Here is an 18,230-nt window from a genome sequence, read left to right as displayed (position 1 = left end):
TCCCTCCGGAAGCAAGCTCCTGTGATCTGTAGCGTGGGGATCCGGAGCCGATTCCCAGAACACGAAGGGGAAAAAAACGCTCTTAGTGATCCCTCAGAACCTGCATATTTTCATACGCCTTTTTAGGGGGGCTACTAATTGGGGCGCTTTTCCTTAGCGAACTTATCTTAAAGACGGAGCGGAAAATAAAGCACGCACGCAACCCAATTTCCGGAGAACCGAGATCGCGACGAACAACCAGGAAGCGACTGGGTTGAGAGCTGTTCCCGGTTTTCCGTTCTGCTCTCGGGGGCACCTCCCGGGGTTCCTAAGCCGCGGCGTCCCTCGCTGCCCCTCGAGGCCGTTTCCCTGACCTAGGCTTTGGCCTGGGCCACTCGTTCCGGAGCCGTCATGTCATCCGACTTCGAAGGTTACGAGCAGGACTTCGCGGTGCTCACTGCAGAGATCACCAGCAAGATTGCGAGGGTCCCACGACTCCCGCCTGGTGAGAGCTCTGCCCGACTGGGCGAGGGTGCTGGGGAGAGCGGGGAGGGTGCGGGCGGTGGAACGCCGCCCGAACAAGTGTGTCTGTGAGACGCGAGGCTGGAGTGGGTGGTGCTGGCTGTTTCCCGGAGGGATAGGGCTTGGCTTGGTTGAGGGTAAAGAGTCAAGTTCGGGTGTGGGGTGCCGTGAAAAGAGCCTTCGGAATCTGAGCCATATGAGTTCGAATCCCGACTTCACTCCCTTGTAGCTTGTATAACCTGGAAACGTTTCTTAACGTCTTAAGAGTCTTAATGTTTTCGTTTGTTAATTAGAGATGTGAGTATTCAAAGAAAATGAATGAAAGTACGTAGTTGATGGATCTACAATCTACAGCGGCGTTGTGGTGTTAGTAATAATATTGTTATAATTATATGCGGCAAAATAGAGGTAAGAATCAGGGTGCCTAGATTCAAATCCCACCTCTGTCACTTGAAAGTTGTGCCTCTTAACTGGGGAGGCAGAGGTTGCAGTGAGCCGAGATCTCGCCATTGCACTCCAGCCTGGGCAACAAGAGTGAAACTCCGTCTCAAATAAATAAATAAAATAAAATAATAAAATAAAAGTTGTGCCTCTTAAGCAGACTGCTTAGTCTCTTTCAACTTTTCTTCTTAGTAAATGGGGGAAAATTGTACTTCTCTCATGGGATTGTTAGGTAGATTAAATTTAAAAACCGTATTTAAAGCCTCTTTGGTGGTGTTAGTTGCTGTATTAGCATTAGTATTTTTCATACCCCCCATCCCCATTTCTTGTTTCTCATCCTTCTTGGGGATTTATTGTATAACCTAGCTTTATGTAAAAGTTGGTACAAGATAATTTTTCACACTTAAAAAATTTCACATCTCCCATCTGGAACTGTTTTTGTTTTTGGGTTTGCTTTTGTGTTTTAGCACATCTGATTTTCTATGCTAGACTGTCAGCTATGTGAAGGTGGGAGCTGGGTCTGATTTGCTTGGTGCTCCCTTATTAGGGGCTCAGAAAAATAAGTGAATGAGCAGGTGAATATAAATATGATCTTTTGTAACTTTGGTTTGGAAAATGTTGTTTCGGGGATTATCTTTCTCTACAGATTTGAGTAGTTAATCACAGAAAAGGTGTTTACATTTTTGTTTAGTTTTGTTAGGGAACCTGAACCATCATGTGGCTGCTAGGCTTGTCCTTACCCTAGCTCCAGGATATACAGTGTAGAAAGAGGGGTGTCATTAATCTGTGGGTTGGTGGGCACTTCACTTGCCCAGTTGTCCTGGTACTAGCAATAATTTCTCCCAGACCTAAGTTGTCATTCCTCTTTCCCTTTCCCTACTTCCCCCAAAACTTACGTGTTTATAAGTAATTTTCTTCCCTTATTTCTTTGTTTTTCTTCCCCTCACCTATTTTCTGTTAATAGGGATATTTGCTTGAAGCCAGAATCTCTGAACTTACATCCCACTCATCTCCTGAAGTCCCCAGTTAGTTCTGGAGGAGATGGATGATGTCTTAAAGAGGTTTATGAGTCCAAGTGAGGGAACAAGAGGAGAGAACCAAGGTAGTATATACCACCAAGCTCTGCTGCCTCAGAGATTTTTGTGTCGAAAGTGGCTGATGGCCTCATCTCTTCATGATGCATCACCTCGCTCGCCTCTTCTCTTCAGCTCTGCTTTTCTCCACTGCCGGAGATCTTCTTGATTTTTGTTATTGGTGGAGACTACTTCCTCTGAATTGAGTCCCAGAGCCTCAGAGTATCAGGACTTGTGGTTCCAGTTAGAGTTTTACTCATTTTTAATTGTAATTGTTTTAGCAGTAGAAACATTTATTTGGGTTATTAGCATTTGTATTGGGAAGCTGTTTTACAAGGTAACAAAATCATCCTTGGATGCAAAGTTGTAAAAACTATTTCCAAGAAAACAGATCGTGTTACAATTTTTCTCTTGCCTTTATATTTTAATGTAACAATTCTTAACACATAGAAGGAAACTTTTTGATTTCAGTACCTTAAAAATAAAACTGTGGGTGGGGCGCAGTGGCTCATGCCTATAATCCCAAAACTTTGGGAGGCCGAGGCGGGCAGATCACCTGAGGTCGGGAGTTCGAGACCAGACTGACCAACATGGAGAAACCCTGTCTCTACTAAAAATACAAAACTAGCCTGGTGTGGTGGCGCATGCCTCTAATTCCAGCTGCTCAGGAGGCTGAAGCAGGAGAATCGCTTGAACCCGGGAGGCAGAGGTTGCGATGAGCCAGGATTGTGTCATTGCACTCCAGCCTGGGCGACAAGAGCGAAACTCCATCTCAACAAATAAATAAATTTAAAAAAACTGTGCCTCTCCTTAGCTGTAGTATTATATAAGGCCCAAACACAGGAGCTACATTACAATTGAAAGGAGACTGCATTGCTGGCTCTGGAAAAATGCTTACTGACTTGTATTATTGAATAATCATAATTCTTTTTTTTTTTTTTTCTTTATGAGACAGGGTCTTGCTCTGTCACCCAGGCTGGAGTGTAATGGTGCAATCTCAGCTCATTGTAACCTCTCCCTCCCGGCTCAAGGCTACTCCCACCTTAGCCTCCCAAGTAGCTGGGACTACAGGCACAAGCCACTGTGCCTGGCTGATTTTTTTGGATTTATTTATTTATATTTTTCGTAGAGATGGGGTTTTGCCATGTTGCCCAGGCTGGTCTCAAACTCCTGGGCTCACGCAGTCCGCCCACTTCGACCTCCCAAAGTGCTGGGATTACAGGCGTGAGCCACCGCACCTGGCGTAATCATAATTCTTAAAAATGCAGTGGTTGCCGTCTTAATAATGACTTGTGCTTGCCCCTTTTATAATCTATTTCCAATTGATAAATAGAAAAAGAAGAAAAATATATCCATGTAGTTATGAATTTCAGATGTATGTCTGTAGATTAACAGACATTAATATATATAACCATGGCAAAAATAGTTTGATGACAAGTAAGTATAATCTCTCTCTGGGCATCATCAGCAAGTGCAGTGTTCGGCTAAAAGTGACCCAGAGGAGGTGAACTATAATTTACTTGAGTTAAGAAGGATGAAAATTGGAGCAAACTTTCCAGCCAAAGCAGTTCATTCCCTCAACATAATAACTTACTTAAATTCAAGTAGAGTGGGTAGATCTATTGAAATGAACTTTGTGCTGTGCATGTTACAATGTATTAAAGTATTGCTTCCAAAGAGAACAGAAGAGTGAACATTTAAAACTTTTAAGAAAGAAATCTGATTACTCTGTGATTTTTTTAAACAATAAAGAGATTTTGCTCTTAAAGTGTTTGAATCTTAACTAATTTTAGCAATTGAACTGAGATGGGTGAGTTCTTTCTTAATACCCTTATGGCACTATATTTGAAAAATTTTTTTTAATTATTACGGTTCTATGGGAAAGTAAGGAAAAGGGATGAGCAGAAACTATAGTTAGTACTTTATTGTGAAGTTCCTTTTCCTCTAGTGATGGGAGTGAATTCTTTTTATTTTTTTTTTGAGACGGAGTCTCGCTCTTCCGCCCAGGCTGGAGTCCAGTGGCCGGATCTCAGCTCACTGCAAGCTCCGCCTCCCGGGTTCACGCCATTCTCCTGCCTCAGCCTCCCGAGGAGCTGGGACTACAGGCGCCCGCCACCTCGCCCGGCTAGTTTTTTGTATTTTTTAGTAGAGACGGGGTGTCACTGTGTTAGCCAGGATGGTCTCGATCTCCTGACCTTGTGATCCGCCCGCCTCGGCCTCCCAAAGTGCTGGGATTACAGGCTTGAGCCACCGCGCCCGGCCGGGAGTGAATTCTTAAGTGGGGAATGTTTTCCTTTGGTGCAAGGATTCTGTTACATGTAGTAGGCTTCCTGAAGAATCTTAAGGTAATCTTTTTGGAATTCATTGCCTACTTTACCATTCACAGAGAGAGAATGATCTGTTGTGAATCCTGTCACTTTATGGCTGTCCTCAGAATTGTACCAAGAAAGTATTACAGCAAAATGATTCAGACTCAGACATGACATCAGATCTGTTTAGAACCCTAGTTCTGCTACTTACTGGATGTGCAGTCATGTACAATTGCTTGGCCTCTCTAGGCCTGTCTCCTCCATCTGTAGAATGGGGCTGACAGAGTAATAATTTCAACCTTGTAATGTAAAAATCAGTGAAATAAAGCATGTAACACACTAACACAGTTCTTACACAGAAAATGCGTGATATACTAGCCATTAATGATATTACTGCTGCTGCTGAAGACAACAGCTGCTAAGATTAGCCAGGACCCCATCTTCCGACTTTGTCATGTTAATTGAAGTCTTAAATCTTACACTTCAATTCTTGCTTCCTTTCTGTCCCTAGACTAGAATTAGGTCAATTTCTCTTGATGAACACATTTGAAAGGAGATAAGTGATTGGGGCATTTTAGATATGAATTTGGAAGTGGGCTTTGAACTCAGGATCCCAGCGGGGGCAGTCAGAGGAGAGAAGTGAAAGTGGAGTCGGACAAGTTGTGCCAAGCCCTGGAGGATTGTCTAGACCATCTAGACTTAGCCACATGTGGATGAAGGCATAAACACACTTCTGTGATTCTCTCTTGACTTTACAAGATGGTTGCAGTGAAATAATTCAGAAAAGTTGGCTTTTGTTCATGATATACTGTGGTTTGCTTAAAATATATTTGGCTCTAGAGCTGTAATATCTACATGTAGCTATTGAGCACCTGAAATGTGGCTGTTGCTACATTATGAAATGATAACATTTTAGATATATGCGGTTACATAGTATTAAAACTAAAAAATTATTAATTTCACTTGTTTCACTTGTTTCTCTTAACTTTAACGTTTTTTATTTTTATTTGTTTCTCTTAACTTTAAGGTTTTTTATTTTGAAAAACTTTACAAAATGCTGCTACAAGGAAATTTAAAATCACTTGTGTGACTTGCCTTATATTTCTATTGCTCTAGAGGGTTACAATTGAAGAGATAGTTCCAGTCCTAATTTGGGAATTCACTGCTACAATAGTTTCTTCCTTGTTAGGATTCAGGCTACCTCAAAATCAGCTTTGTGAGCTGCTGGGCAAGGTCCAACTTTTTCAATTGAGCGTACAGGGAAGATAGTCTTTAACTGTTACTGATGGCCCAGTTATGTCTCATAAAAAATTTAAGCATTTAGGGCTAGCATGGTGGCTCACACCTGTAATCTCAGAACTTTGGGAGGCCAAGGCAGGCAGATCATGAGCTCAGGAGATCGAGACCATCCTGGCCAACATGGAGAAACCCGTCTCTACTAGAAATACAAAAATTAGCTGGGCGTGGTGGTGCGTGCCTGTAATCCCAGCTACTCAGGAGGCTGAGGCAGGAAAATTACTTGAACCAGGGAGTCAGAGGTTGCAGTGAGCCAAGATTGCGCCACTGCACTCCAGCCTGGTGACACAGTGAGACTCTGTCTCAAAAAAAAAAAAAAAAAAAAAAAGCATTTACGGAGCTGTATTCATCTTTGAATAATATACATTCATATAAACAAGTGTGTGTGTATGCATCTATAGGTCTATATATTTATCTGTATGTTATGTTGTCTATATGTATATTTGGTCAATTTAGTCAACCTAAGTAATGGCTTCAGTTTTTTTTTTAAATAAACTTTTTATTTCAGAACAGTCTGAAATTTACATAAAAATCACAAAGATAGTACAGAGAATCCCATATACTCCACGCCCAGTTTTTTCTGTGATTAACATCATGTTAATATGGTACGTTTGTTACAGCTAGTGAGCCCATATTGATGCATTATTATTAACTAAAGGTCATACTTGATTCAGATTTTGTTTTGTTTTGTTGGTTGCTTTTTACCTAATGTCCTTTGACTATTCCAGGATCCAATCCGGGATACCATGAAACATTTAGTGCTCATGGCTTTTTAGGCCCCTCATGGCTATGACAGTTTCCCAAACTGTCCTTGTTTCTGATGACTTTACAGTTCAGAGGAGTACTGGTCAGATATTTCCTAGAAGGATCCCTCAACTGGGATTTGCTCAATGTTTTTCTCATGATTAGATTGGAGTTCTGGGTTTTGGGGAGGAGGACCACAGAGGTAAACATCATTTTCACCACATATCAAGATACATGCTGTCAACATGACTTACCACTACTGACGTTAACCTTTATCACCTGGCTGAGGTAGTGTTTGCCAGGTTTTTCCACTTAAAGTTAATCTTTCCCTCCCTTTTCCATATTATTTGAAAGAAAATCATATATGCATAGCCTATACTTAAAGAGTGGAGAGTTACGCTCTACCTCCTTGAAGCCAAGTAATTACATAAATTATTTGTAATTCTTTTTATGTAAGAGAGATTTATCTATTCATTTATTTACTTATTCAGTCATTTACATCAGTATGGGCTCATAGATATCTATTTTATCCTTTGTGTTATATTCCAATACTACTTTATTTTCATGTTGCTCAAATTGTTTTAGCTTTGACCATTGGGAGCCTTTTTTTCATTTGGCTTCTGTGTCCTTTTGATATACCCCCATCATTTTGGCTTTTTTCTTTCCTTTTTTTTTAAGGACTTTATTATTTTCTGATAGTATAAGATACTCCAGGATCATTTTCTCTATTTCCTGTTTCAGTGCTGGAATCAGCCCTTTCCCTGAGGAATCCTGTTTCCTTTAATTAAAGAAGGGTATTAGAAACCAAGATCTGGACACTAGGTGTGCCCATTACTCCTGGGGTGTTGTTGCTTCTGGTACCTCTCAGCTGACAGAGCAAGGAAATTCACATGTATTTACTAAGCCATGTATATGAACATATCTACAAGCATTTGCATATGTAATCATTTGTATATATAGTATGTTAAACACAAGTTCATGCTAGTATCTCCAACGCTAATCCATTATCAGATGGATCATTCTAGAATTGCTTTATTTCAAAACTGACCATTCTATACCATGTTACACAGGGTAGCATCAGTAATATACCCATTTAAAAATTATCTGTTCCTCTCTTAGTGGTTTGACTCCACATTTCTCAGTACATACATAATTGCTGCTGCTAGTTTTATTTTAACACATCTACATTGCACAAAGACAGGTACAAGTAACTGAATTCAAGTGAGCCTTGACACTTTCACTTTAATGAGGTTGTTCTGTGCTGATTAAGCACTTCTGTAAATATCAATAAATAATTATACTATGCAAAAACTTGTGTGTGTATGATCACTAAGCACTTCTGTTAATATTGACTAGGAAATGAGAGGCCAAGGTGAGAGGATCACTTGAGCCCAGGAGCTCAAGATCAGCCTGGGCAACATAGTGAAACCCATCTCTGAAAAATAAAATTGAATTTAAAACTAGCTGGGCATAGTGACATGCACCTGTCATCCCAGCTACTCAGGAGGCTGAGATGGGAGGACCCCTTGAACCCAAGAGTTTAAGGTTACAGTGAGCCGTGATCATGCCACTGCACTCCAGCCTGGGTGACAGAGCAAGACCCTGTCTCTAAAAGAAAAAAGAAAAAAAACTAATTAAAAATATATTGAGTAGGAAAGTAAAGATCGTACATACCTAAGACTTACGTGTATGTACATCAGCACTTATCAAGCTTATAGGCAAAAAAAAAAAAAAAGAAAGAAAAGAAAAACAGTGGGAAACTTTGTTTATATATTAAATAGTACATTTTATATAATACATATAGCAGTTAAGAGCTCAGTTCAGGACAACAGACCCACCCCATTAGAGTTCCAACTCTGCTATTAGTTGTTGAACTTTCAGGAAATAATTTAACATCTCTGATCTTATTTAATGGCTTGAGAAAGGAATAGTAATAGTACCTCAAAAAGGTTGTTTTAAGGATTGACTATAATAGTATTAAACACAGAGCACCATGTACATTAATGATAGCCCTTAGTTACAAAGGTCTGAATCCTAGGAACATGTTATTTGAAAGGGGATGTCATTTGTGGTGGGCAGAATGAATCTCTTTTGGGAATTACATGTGAATGTTGCTAGGTTACCAAAACTTAGTGTCGGTAGGTATTGCCAAAGTCATCTAGTTCAGTCCCCTCCCTCTCCCCTCCTTCCTTCCCTCCTTCCCTCCTTCCCTCCTTCTCCCTCCCTCCCTCCCTCCCTCCCTTCCTTCTCCCTTCCTCCTCCCTCCTTCCTTCCTTCTTTTCCTCCCTCCCTCCCTCCTTCTCTCCTTCATTTCCTTCCTTCCTTCCTCCCTCCCTCTCTCCCTCCCTCCCTCCCTCCCTCCCTCCCTCTCTCCCTCCCTCCCTCCCTCCCTCCCTTCCTTCTTCATACTTTACCCCTAAATCATCACTTTTAAGATTTGTTTTCTTAAAAACATGAACGCTATAAGGACCAATCAAAGAATGTCTCAGTTCCATCGTTATTTCTGGCAGCACCATCATGAAATGAATTTTATGAAAAAAAAAAAAATCTAATCGTGTTAATTCCATCTCTATCCCAATTTAATTTTTTTTTTGTAAAGGGAAATTTGTCATTCAAATGGGAAGATTTGCCCCAGTCTTTTCCCCTCAGTTTCTCTGTGAGTAATAAGTATGTTGTGGTGTGCTAAGACTGAATTATTCATTCTGTAAGCACTTAATGGCCCCTACCATGTACAGCTCTCTATGCTAAATACAGAGATTGGACACGATTTGTCAAGAGTAGTCAAGGAGCCAGAGATGGGCCTGAAGAGGAAACTGCAGGCCGGGCGCAGTGGCTCACACCTGTAATCCCAGCACTTTGGGAGGCCAAGGCAGGTGGATCACTGGAGGTCAGGAGTTTAAGACGAGCCTGACCAACATGGTGAAACCTCGTTCTACTAATAATACAAAAATCAACTGTGTGTAGTGGCATATGCCTGTAGTCCTAGCTACTCGGGAGGCTGCGGCAGGAGAACCATTTGAACCTGGGAGGCGGAGGTTGCAGTGAGCCAAGATTGCACCATTGCACTCCAGGCTGGGTGACAAAGCGAGAGTCCATCTCAAAAAAAAAAAAATAAAGAGGAAACTGCAGAACCTTATTTTTAATGACCGTTGGACCCCCTAGAACCAAGCAAAGAACTCTAGGAATTCGAAGGAGATGAGGTTATGTCTCAGGAGCTCGCCCAGAGGGATAGGTCGGGTTTGGACAGACAGAAACAGGGAAAGACTATATTATAAGAGGTTGCCATACATGGATGCAGTGGACATCTGTTGCACCCAGCAGCTTTCATTCTATCTACTCAATTTCCTATTGAGGAACTTCTTAAACCGCGTTTTTCCAGTCTTGATGGAACTGACAGACTGCCCTGCCCTCTGTAGGTCAAGAGATGAACATACTACCCAAGCAAGGACATTCATAGACTTTGTGCCAGGAATTTGATCAGGATGAACCAAGGAAAGAGAATAGAGCTGCTCAAGACTTTTCTTTAGCAGGGATTGTATGTTCCTATTCCCTTGGTACCCTGAGCTACTCCTGATACTGTCTTTCCCAAACTGTGTGGCTCATTTTTGTCCATTGATTCTGTGAGCCACCCCACATTATTCTAACAAATTCTCTTTTTTGGCTTAGTTTAGCCAGAATCACTTCTGTCGCATTCAGCCAAAGAACCCTAAATGGTAGCTTAACAAAGATGTAGAGAAGAAAAAACAAGATTTGTTTGGGTGGCAATGAACAGTCTGTCTGTAGACTGCATACTAGAAAGCTTGTAGTTGGAAATAAAGTTGGAAAGGATGCTTGGCTCTGGAATGTCGAGGACCTTAACTGCTAAGCTCAACTGATCCATCAAAGCGAGATTTTAGGAAGATTAAATGGGAGAGGGGGCAGGGAAACCAAGGCGGTTAGTAGCATAGCTTCTTTTGCAAATTCTTGCTCTGTTCTTCATTATTTAACTTACCTTCATTTTTTGAAAACTGATTGTATATGTCAAGTTCATTATAGTGTAGGACTATAAAGATGATTAAGACATGGCTCTTGTCTTCCCAGAGCCCCGCTAAGCTGAAAGGTTGTTTATGTGAGGGATAAATCATTAGGATAACATAAGAGTTATACGTATTTTATGTACAAGAGAGTGATTAACTCTTATGTTGGGTTAGGAAAGCCTTCAAAGAAGTGATGATTTCTGAAGAGAGTTTTGCATAGAGGTTTGCCAGGTCGGCCTGGTGGAGATGGGCATAAGCATTGGGATTAAAGGATTGAAGTCCTGGAAATGTATCAGTGTTAGAGATAAAGATTTAGGATCATAAATACATAATATGGTAGTTTTAAAATGGATGAAATTGCCCAGGGACATAGATGATGGTCATAAGAAAGGCAAGGACTGAACTCCAAGGAACATCAGCGATTAAAAGATGGCCTGACACTATTCACAATAGCAAAGACTTGGAATCAACCCAAATGTCCATCTGTGACAGACTGGATTAAGAAAATGTGGCACATATACACCATGGAATACTATGCAGCCATAAAAAAGGATGAGTTTGCGTCCTTTGTAGGGACATGGATGCAGCTGGAAACCATCATTCTTAGCAAACTATCACAAGAAGAGAAAACCAAACACCGCATGTTCTCACTCATAGGTGGGAACTGAACAATGAGATCACTTGGACTCGGGAAGGGGAACATCACACACTGGGGCCTATCATGGGGAGGGGGGAGGAGGGAGGAGGGAGGGATTGCATTGGGGAGTTATACATGACATAAATGATGAATTGATGGGTGCTGACGAGTTGATGGGTGCAGCACACCAACATGACATAAGTATACATATGTAACAAACCTGCACGTTATGCACATGTACCCTAGAACTAAAGTATAATTTAAAAAAAAAAAAAAAAAAAAGATGGCCTGAAAAATACAATGCCTAGCAGAGGACCGTGAGACAGGAGTGAGCGTTCAGGAGAATTACCAGATCAGGGTGCCATGGGAGCCAGTAGAGGAGAAAGTTATAGGACGGGAGGAGCAAAGTGTAAGAAGCCACAAGATTAAATAAAAACAGGACCTAAGAATGTCTATTAGTTTGGGCAAAGGAAGGGTTATTAATGTAGTAAGAGTAATTTCAGTAGAATGGTGGGGGCAGTAGTTAGTTTACAGGAAGTGGAGGGGGAGATGAGGAAGGGAAACAGAGTCTGTACCCTTGCTTTCAAGAAAATTGGCTGGTAATGAAAGGAGAGGAATATTAGCAAAGGGGAATACAGGTCAAGGGAGGCTTCTTTCTTTGTTTTGTTTTGCTAATGAGAAAAACTGATACTTATTAGTCCTGGAGGTCCATGGCATGGACTTTCCTATCAACTGAATATGTTGAAGAGAACAGGATGTTGCTCCTGATGTGTAAATACACCATCTCACTTTTGATCCAAGATAGGCCTGTCTTTTTTTACATTTTTCTCTATCACAAAAATATAGTGCTATTCTAACTATAACTGTGTGAAGATACTGAAAGGATTGAAATGTCCCAGAAGCAAATAAATCTGGGATCATCTATTAAATATTTAATCTGGCCATGTGTAGATTTAACTTTTCAAGGAGGGAAAATTAAGTGGAATTCTAATCCCAAACGCATATTTTTCTTAGGGAAAAATATTGTGAGTACACATAAAACACCTTATGTGACAACTGTTTCCCCTCTATAGTTTGGGGATAACAAAGGGAAAGGGTTAGGATTAGCAGAATCTACTAATAATCTAATCATTGTCTTAGTGAAATAATTTTTTTTTTTTTTTGAGGTGCAGTCCCGCATTGTCGCCCAGACTGGAGTCCAGTGGCGCAATCTGGGCTCACTGTAACCTCTGCCTCCTGGGTTCAAGCAATTTTCCTGTCTCAGCCTCCCAAGTAGTTGGGATTACAGGTGCCTGCCACTACACCCAGCTAATTTTTTGTATTTTTAGTAGAGACGGGGTTTCACTATGTTGGCCAGTCTGGTCTCAAACTTCTGACCTCATGATCCGCCAGCCTCAGCCTCCCAAAGTGCTGAGATTACAGGCGTGAGCCACCGCACCCGGCCAGTGAAATAATAATTTCTACTAAAGCTTCCCCACTTAGGACTGGTTACCCTTCTGAAGGCTGGTCACCTGGTAGGTGTTGTGCCCATTTCAAGCTTCATGACTTTTCTAGTCTGTTGTGTTAGTCAATCTCATTAGGCTCCTGTGTGACATAAACCCAGTTTTAAACAAAGAACAACAAAGTTCTTGGCTCAAGCAACCAAACTATGGTAAAGTCAAGCTTTATAAAGTCAAGCCATTTCAGTTATTTCAAGCCAGGAACTAACTAACTATTTCTCTCTCTGTCTCTCAGTTGTGTTTCATTTTAAATGCAGGATTTATTTTCAGCCATTGCTCGCTTGCTTTCTTCTTGGAGCTAGACCAATGGATGCCAGCAGCTTCTAGGTTCATTTTCTCATTACCAGGAAAGAGGAAAAGACTTTCCCCTTGCTCTAGAACTTTGATTCTTCTCCCTGGTTCATATATGCCTATCCCACCACCCAACCCCCAGATGGATGTGGCCAAAGGGTTGAATTACTAAGATTAGCCCAGCTAGGATTAGATGCCTGTCATTTGCCAAGTCACTCACTGTGACTGAAGAAGCAGAGTCTCTATGGAGATAGCATTTTCATTGTCCCGCTTGGTGAGGAAGGGGACCTTTGAAGAGAGTAGGGGCTGTTGCCTGAGAAGAGAAGGATGCAGGCAGACAAAAACTAGAGATGTTCAATACATTTGGTTTGCACAAAACTTAACTAGGGTATGTGAACAAATAGGCTGACTGGTTGGAATGAGGGTATGGGAAAGCTTTCTGAAATTGTCTGCCAGGACATATCTCTCCTAGAGAAGGGAATTACAGTTGGGTTATAACTTGATTGTATTAGAAAAATAAACCACATACAGAGACTTAGCACTTTATAATATTAAAGTAATGTCACTTGCATCAAGCTTATTGGAGCTAAAAGTAATCCAGTAGATTTTTTCCCCCCATTTTAGAGAATACAGACTGAGGCTCAAAAAAAAAAAGAGAAAAATTTCTTGCCCAGGATCCCATAACTGTTGAGTGAGATAGTAGCTTTCAGTTTAGAATCAGTAGTCCTAACTTCAAATATTTATTCCATTACACCTGATTCTCCATGCTACTGAGAGTACAATTTTTAAAGGATTGTTTTTGCCCAGTTTTAGGCGATGTTTTTGTATATGACTTTTAAATTGTATTAACAAATCAGTTATTCCCAATTTGTTAAAGTTATGACTTCACAGATTCCTCAGGCCAGCACAAATCTGCTCTTGTTAACTTAGTCTCTCCTAAAGGGCAACATAATTTTTAGTCTCTCTTAAAAATGTGTCTCCTTAAAAATGGTATCTCTTAATAATTAGGTACTCTATTGGATTATATATTTCTAGATAGCCTAGAATCAGTGGCTTGAAGTGGTTTCAAACCCACCAAAGAATGATACGCTCTTTTGCCTTATGTTCTGTAATCTGATTGGCCAGAAAAGAGAAAGGCATATAAACACTGAAGTTTTAAAATATTAAATTTATTCGTATCTTTAGCAATTTCTTGGTATTATTGTTTGTTTCAGATGAAAAGAAACAGATGGTTGCAAATGTGGAGAAACAGCTTGAAGAAGCGAAAGAACTGGTATGTACAGACAGTAATGCATTTTAACACACAGCCAGAACCATTTCAGCTAATGCCTTCCTCTAGCCTGTTTTATACATTGTGGAAATGTGAAGCATTGCTGATTAGCATTTTATAATTCAGAATCTGTCAGTTTTTAAATTGAAGAGATTTTAATAGCTTCTTGGGATTTTATTCTTCTTAGTAAAGGTGATTCATTAAATATCTGTCTCTAATTTTTATTCCATCATAATACGTTTCATAACAGCTGTAAATAGCTAATGCTGGATAAAGGCATATTGGATACCAGACACTGGATTAAAAATACTACTTGCTTTATAATATTTAATTTTCTCAATAACCATGTGAGACAATATTATTTGTCAAAAATGGTAAAGGGTCTGATATTTTCTCCTATTTGCAAGCTCTCAAGTGAGCTTGCTACAGTTTCATAGATGACTAGAGAAGACATGAGACTCCTAGGTCAGATACAAAAGATTTTTATTATCCACAACAAAAGCAGTTGCCAGTGTTTCAGGCTGGTTGCATCAGTTCCTGAGTTTGAATTCCCACAGTGGTGACGCAGGCAGGCCTAGATGTTGTAGGCAGGCTTACAACAGCATTAGAATGCCTTAGAGGAATGGAACAAGAGCCTAGAAAATGTGCCACTTTCTAGCAGCCTATAAGCAAGGCTGTTGTTTGTCCCAGGGGCACACATTATTTCCTCTCCCTGAGCTCCCCGCAAACACAGTCCTAAAAAATGGCTCAGAGTGCTCAGGACCTTGTATTCTTGGCATACCAGGTAAGACATGTAGGAGCATGAGAGAACCTTGGCCAAGTGACTGTCAACACTGCTACTACTCCTGTTTTATGGGTGGGGAGACTGAGACTTAGAAAGATGAAGGAACTTGTTGGAGGTCCCAAATCCTGTTAAGTCGTAGAGTAAATATTTGCTCCTAGTTTGCTAAACCCAGAGCTCTGGTTCATCTACTACTTTTTTATATAAATAAATTAGTAAAACATGGAGCAAAAAAGGGACTAAAAGTATTGTGTCTTAATTTGGGATTTTAAAAGCCGACTACTACAAGCATGACTCACTTGTTACTATGCGTTGTGTCCCTATACGAGTGTGTTGCTTTTCTTTTTTATTTTTGATACAGAGTCTCACTCTGTCACCCAGGCCGGAGTACAGTGGTACAATCTCGGCTCACTGCAACCTCTGCCTCCTGGGTTCAAGCGATTCTCATGCTTCAGTGCCCCAAGTATCTGGGATTACAGGCGAGCAATACCACACTTGGCTAATTTTGCTTGTTTGTTTGTAGAGAGGGGGTTTTGTCATGTTGGCCAGGCTGGTCTTGAACTCCTGGCCTCAAGTGATCTGCCCACCTCGGCCTCCCAAAGTGCTGGGATTACAGACATGCACCACCACACCCGGCTAATTTTGTATTTTTGGTAGATACGGGGTTTCACCATGTTAGTCAGGCTTGTCGTGAACTCCTGACCACAGATGATCCACCCACCTTGGCCTCCCAAAGTTTTGGGATTACAGGTGTGAGCCACTTTGCCCGACCCATACTGCCCTTTTGATGACGACCTTGGGAGAAAAACTTTTTTGATTTGACTATTGGGATTAATTGTGTTTCTGCTGAGCATCTGGTTTGTATTAGTCTCTCGGACACTACACATCTTGCAATGATCTTTTCTCCCACTCTGCACTGGCCACATAAATGCTATCGTAACATGGAACAAGTGCACATTAGCCTCATTCTTGCTTTCATTTTAAGTGCTTGTTGTGTGTTTCCTTTTTCTTTCTTACCTACTTTTAATTTAGTTTTAAGTATCCATGTAAAATATCTTCAGCAAAAATATACTTAAGTCTCAGATTTTGGCTTGCATGTATTTTTGTAGTTATTTTTCCGATTGATCCTGTTTACCTTGTTAGAACTAAATAATTGATGATTTCAGAGAGTTGTTTTAAGTAATTGTCTTGCTAAGTAATGATTTTATTTATTGATGCTTCTCATTTATGTTGAGACATAATCATTTAAACTATCACCATTTAAATCAAGGCTAATTAAAATTATCTTTTTTCTTTATAATAAATTGAACCCTATTAATTGAAAGGTGATTGTCTGGTTTATCTGTATGCACTATAGTTATTCAGTTGCTAACCCTGAATACAGGTTTTATTAGCGATAAGCTGATAGGGTTCTGGAAGGAACTTATTAGAAAGCTTTAAAAGGTAAACTACATATGATTTTATCAGACATGGCCTGGGCCAATTTGTTGTTGTTACTGGTTTTTATTTTTATTTTTGACATAGAGTCTTGCTCCATTGCCCAGGCTGGAGTGAAGTGATGCAGTCTTGGCTCACTGCAACCTCCACCTCCCGGGTTCAAGCAATTCTCCTGTCTCAGCCTCCTGAGTAGCTGGGACTGCAGGCACCCGCCACCACACCCAGCTAATTTTTGTATTTTTAGTAGAGATGGGATTTCACCTTGTTGGTCAGGCTGGTCTCAAACTCCTGACCTCAGGTGATCTACCTGCCTCGACCTCCCAAAGTCCTGGGATTACAGGCGTGAGCCACTGTGCCTGGCCTGGTTTTTATTTTTTAATGACAACTACAAGTAAGCCACTTCTGCTATCTTGTATAGTGCTTGCTGTATCTTCTTCATCACTTGCAATCATCACTACTAGAGTTAATTTTAATCTAGCAATTGTCAAGTAAGAGACACTGTTCTAAGTACGTTGTAGGAATTGCCTTATTTAATTTTCACAGCCGCTCTCTGAAAAAGATACTATTTTATAAGTGGGAAAAATAAGGCACAGAGACATTAAGAAACCTGTTCAAGATTCCATGACTAATAAGTAGTAGAGCCTATGATGTGAACGTAAGAGTCTGGCTTCAAAGCCTATGCCTAAACCATTATAGTATTTCTGCATTGATGCCAATTAAACTGTTCTGTGTTGTATCCAAAGTGTTATCTGATAGCAGGTTGTTAAAAAAAAAAAAAAAAAGAAAAGGGAGTGATTTCATTGAGCTGTATGAAATTTAGCATATTACTGTATCCATTTAATGCTATATCAATGTGGTTATAAAGTATTGGGAGTTAGGATGAAGGTAAAGATCACATGTTGGTTGGTATGTGATTTTCCTAATTAGAAAACACCTGCCAGAATAAAGGTCACCAAATAAGGCTTGGCTTGTTTCACGGATTACCCATGGAAAATAATAGCTTACTTTATCTTCCCATAGTTGTGGAGGTTAATGGTCAGAAGACAAAACCCGGTTAGATTGAATGATGGGCTATTCCAAGTATATTGAAATCCAATTATTAAGAATGTTTGGGTTAATTTGTTTATTTTATTTTATTTTATTTATTTTAGTTGTTATGTTATATTATGTTATGTTGTGTTATGTTATGTTATTTTTGAGATGGAATCTTGCTCTCTCACCCAGGCTGGAATGAGTGCAGTGGTGCAATCTCAGCTCACTGCAACCTCTACCTCCCAGGTTCAAGCTATTCTCCTGCCTCAGCTTTCTCAGCAGCTAGGATTACAGGGGCCCACCACCACGCCCAGCTAATTTGGTATTTTTAGCAGAGACAGAGTTTTGCCATGTTGCCCAAGCTGGTCTCAAACTCCTGACCTCAAGTGATCCACCCGCCTTGTCCTCCCAAAGTGTTAGGATGACGGGCGTGAGCCGCTGCGCTTGGCCAAATGTGTATGTTTTAACAAAGCATGTACTTGAGCACAATGTGTGTCACTTGGCAAGTACTCAGAATTGTTGAACTAAACAAAAATTAAGAGTAAAAGTAGTTTCAGTGTTATTTGATCATTCAGCACCCTGAGCCTGGTTCCTCAACTACAAAAATAAGGAACTGGAATTAGATCCTTTCAGCTGTAAACATTTGTTCAAATAAGAGTAACAATGTAGTTTAAATCACATTTTTTCTCCCCCTTCTAGCTTGAACAGATGGATTTGGAAGTCCGAGAGATACCACCCCAAAGTCGAGGGATGTACAGCAACAGAATGAGAAGCTACAAACAAGAAATGGGAAAACTCGAAACAGATTTTGTGAGTCAAAATCGACCCTTTGTCATATTTACTTTTTTTTTTTTTTATTGTTTCCTTCTCATGCCTCAGTCAGCATTAAATGCACAGTCTTTT

General features: G+C 40.4%; 1 protein-coding gene across 11 annotated transcripts in view; it reads left to right on the top strand.

The window, feature by feature from the left end:
- The first annotated feature begins 10 nt into the window (after positions 1-10).
- VTI1A (vesicle transport through interaction with t-SNAREs 1A) overlaps positions 11-18,230 on the top strand; it is a 382,574-nt gene continuing 364,354 nt past the window's right edge. For 9 of the 11 annotated variants that reach the window (XR_004430534.1, XR_004430540.1, XR_004430539.1 and 6 more), the window contains exons 1-3: positions 47-484; positions 14,022-14,080; positions 18,027-18,137. Coding sequence is in view for 6 of the 11 variants with exons in the window: in XM_033182793.1 (XP_033038684.1) it covers positions 391-484; positions 14,022-14,080; positions 18,027-18,137 (264 nt within the window). In the remaining 5 variants the exon portion in view is untranslated. Of the gene's footprint in view, positions 485-14,021; positions 14,081-18,026; positions 18,138-18,230 lie in introns of all 11 variants that reach the window. The other 2 variants (XM_033182828.1, XM_033182758.1) reach the window with 2 other exon arrangements.

This window comes from Trachypithecus francoisi, unplaced genomic scaffold, assembly GCF_009764315.1.
Source record: "Trachypithecus francoisi isolate TF-2019V2 unplaced genomic scaffold, Tfra_2.0 Contig01579, whole genome shotgun sequence".
Lineage (NCBI taxonomy): Eukaryota > Metazoa > Chordata > Mammalia > Primates > Cercopithecidae > Trachypithecus > Trachypithecus francoisi.
Note: the sequence above shows the minus strand (reverse complement) of the source record. Positions and strands in the feature narration are given on the sequence as shown.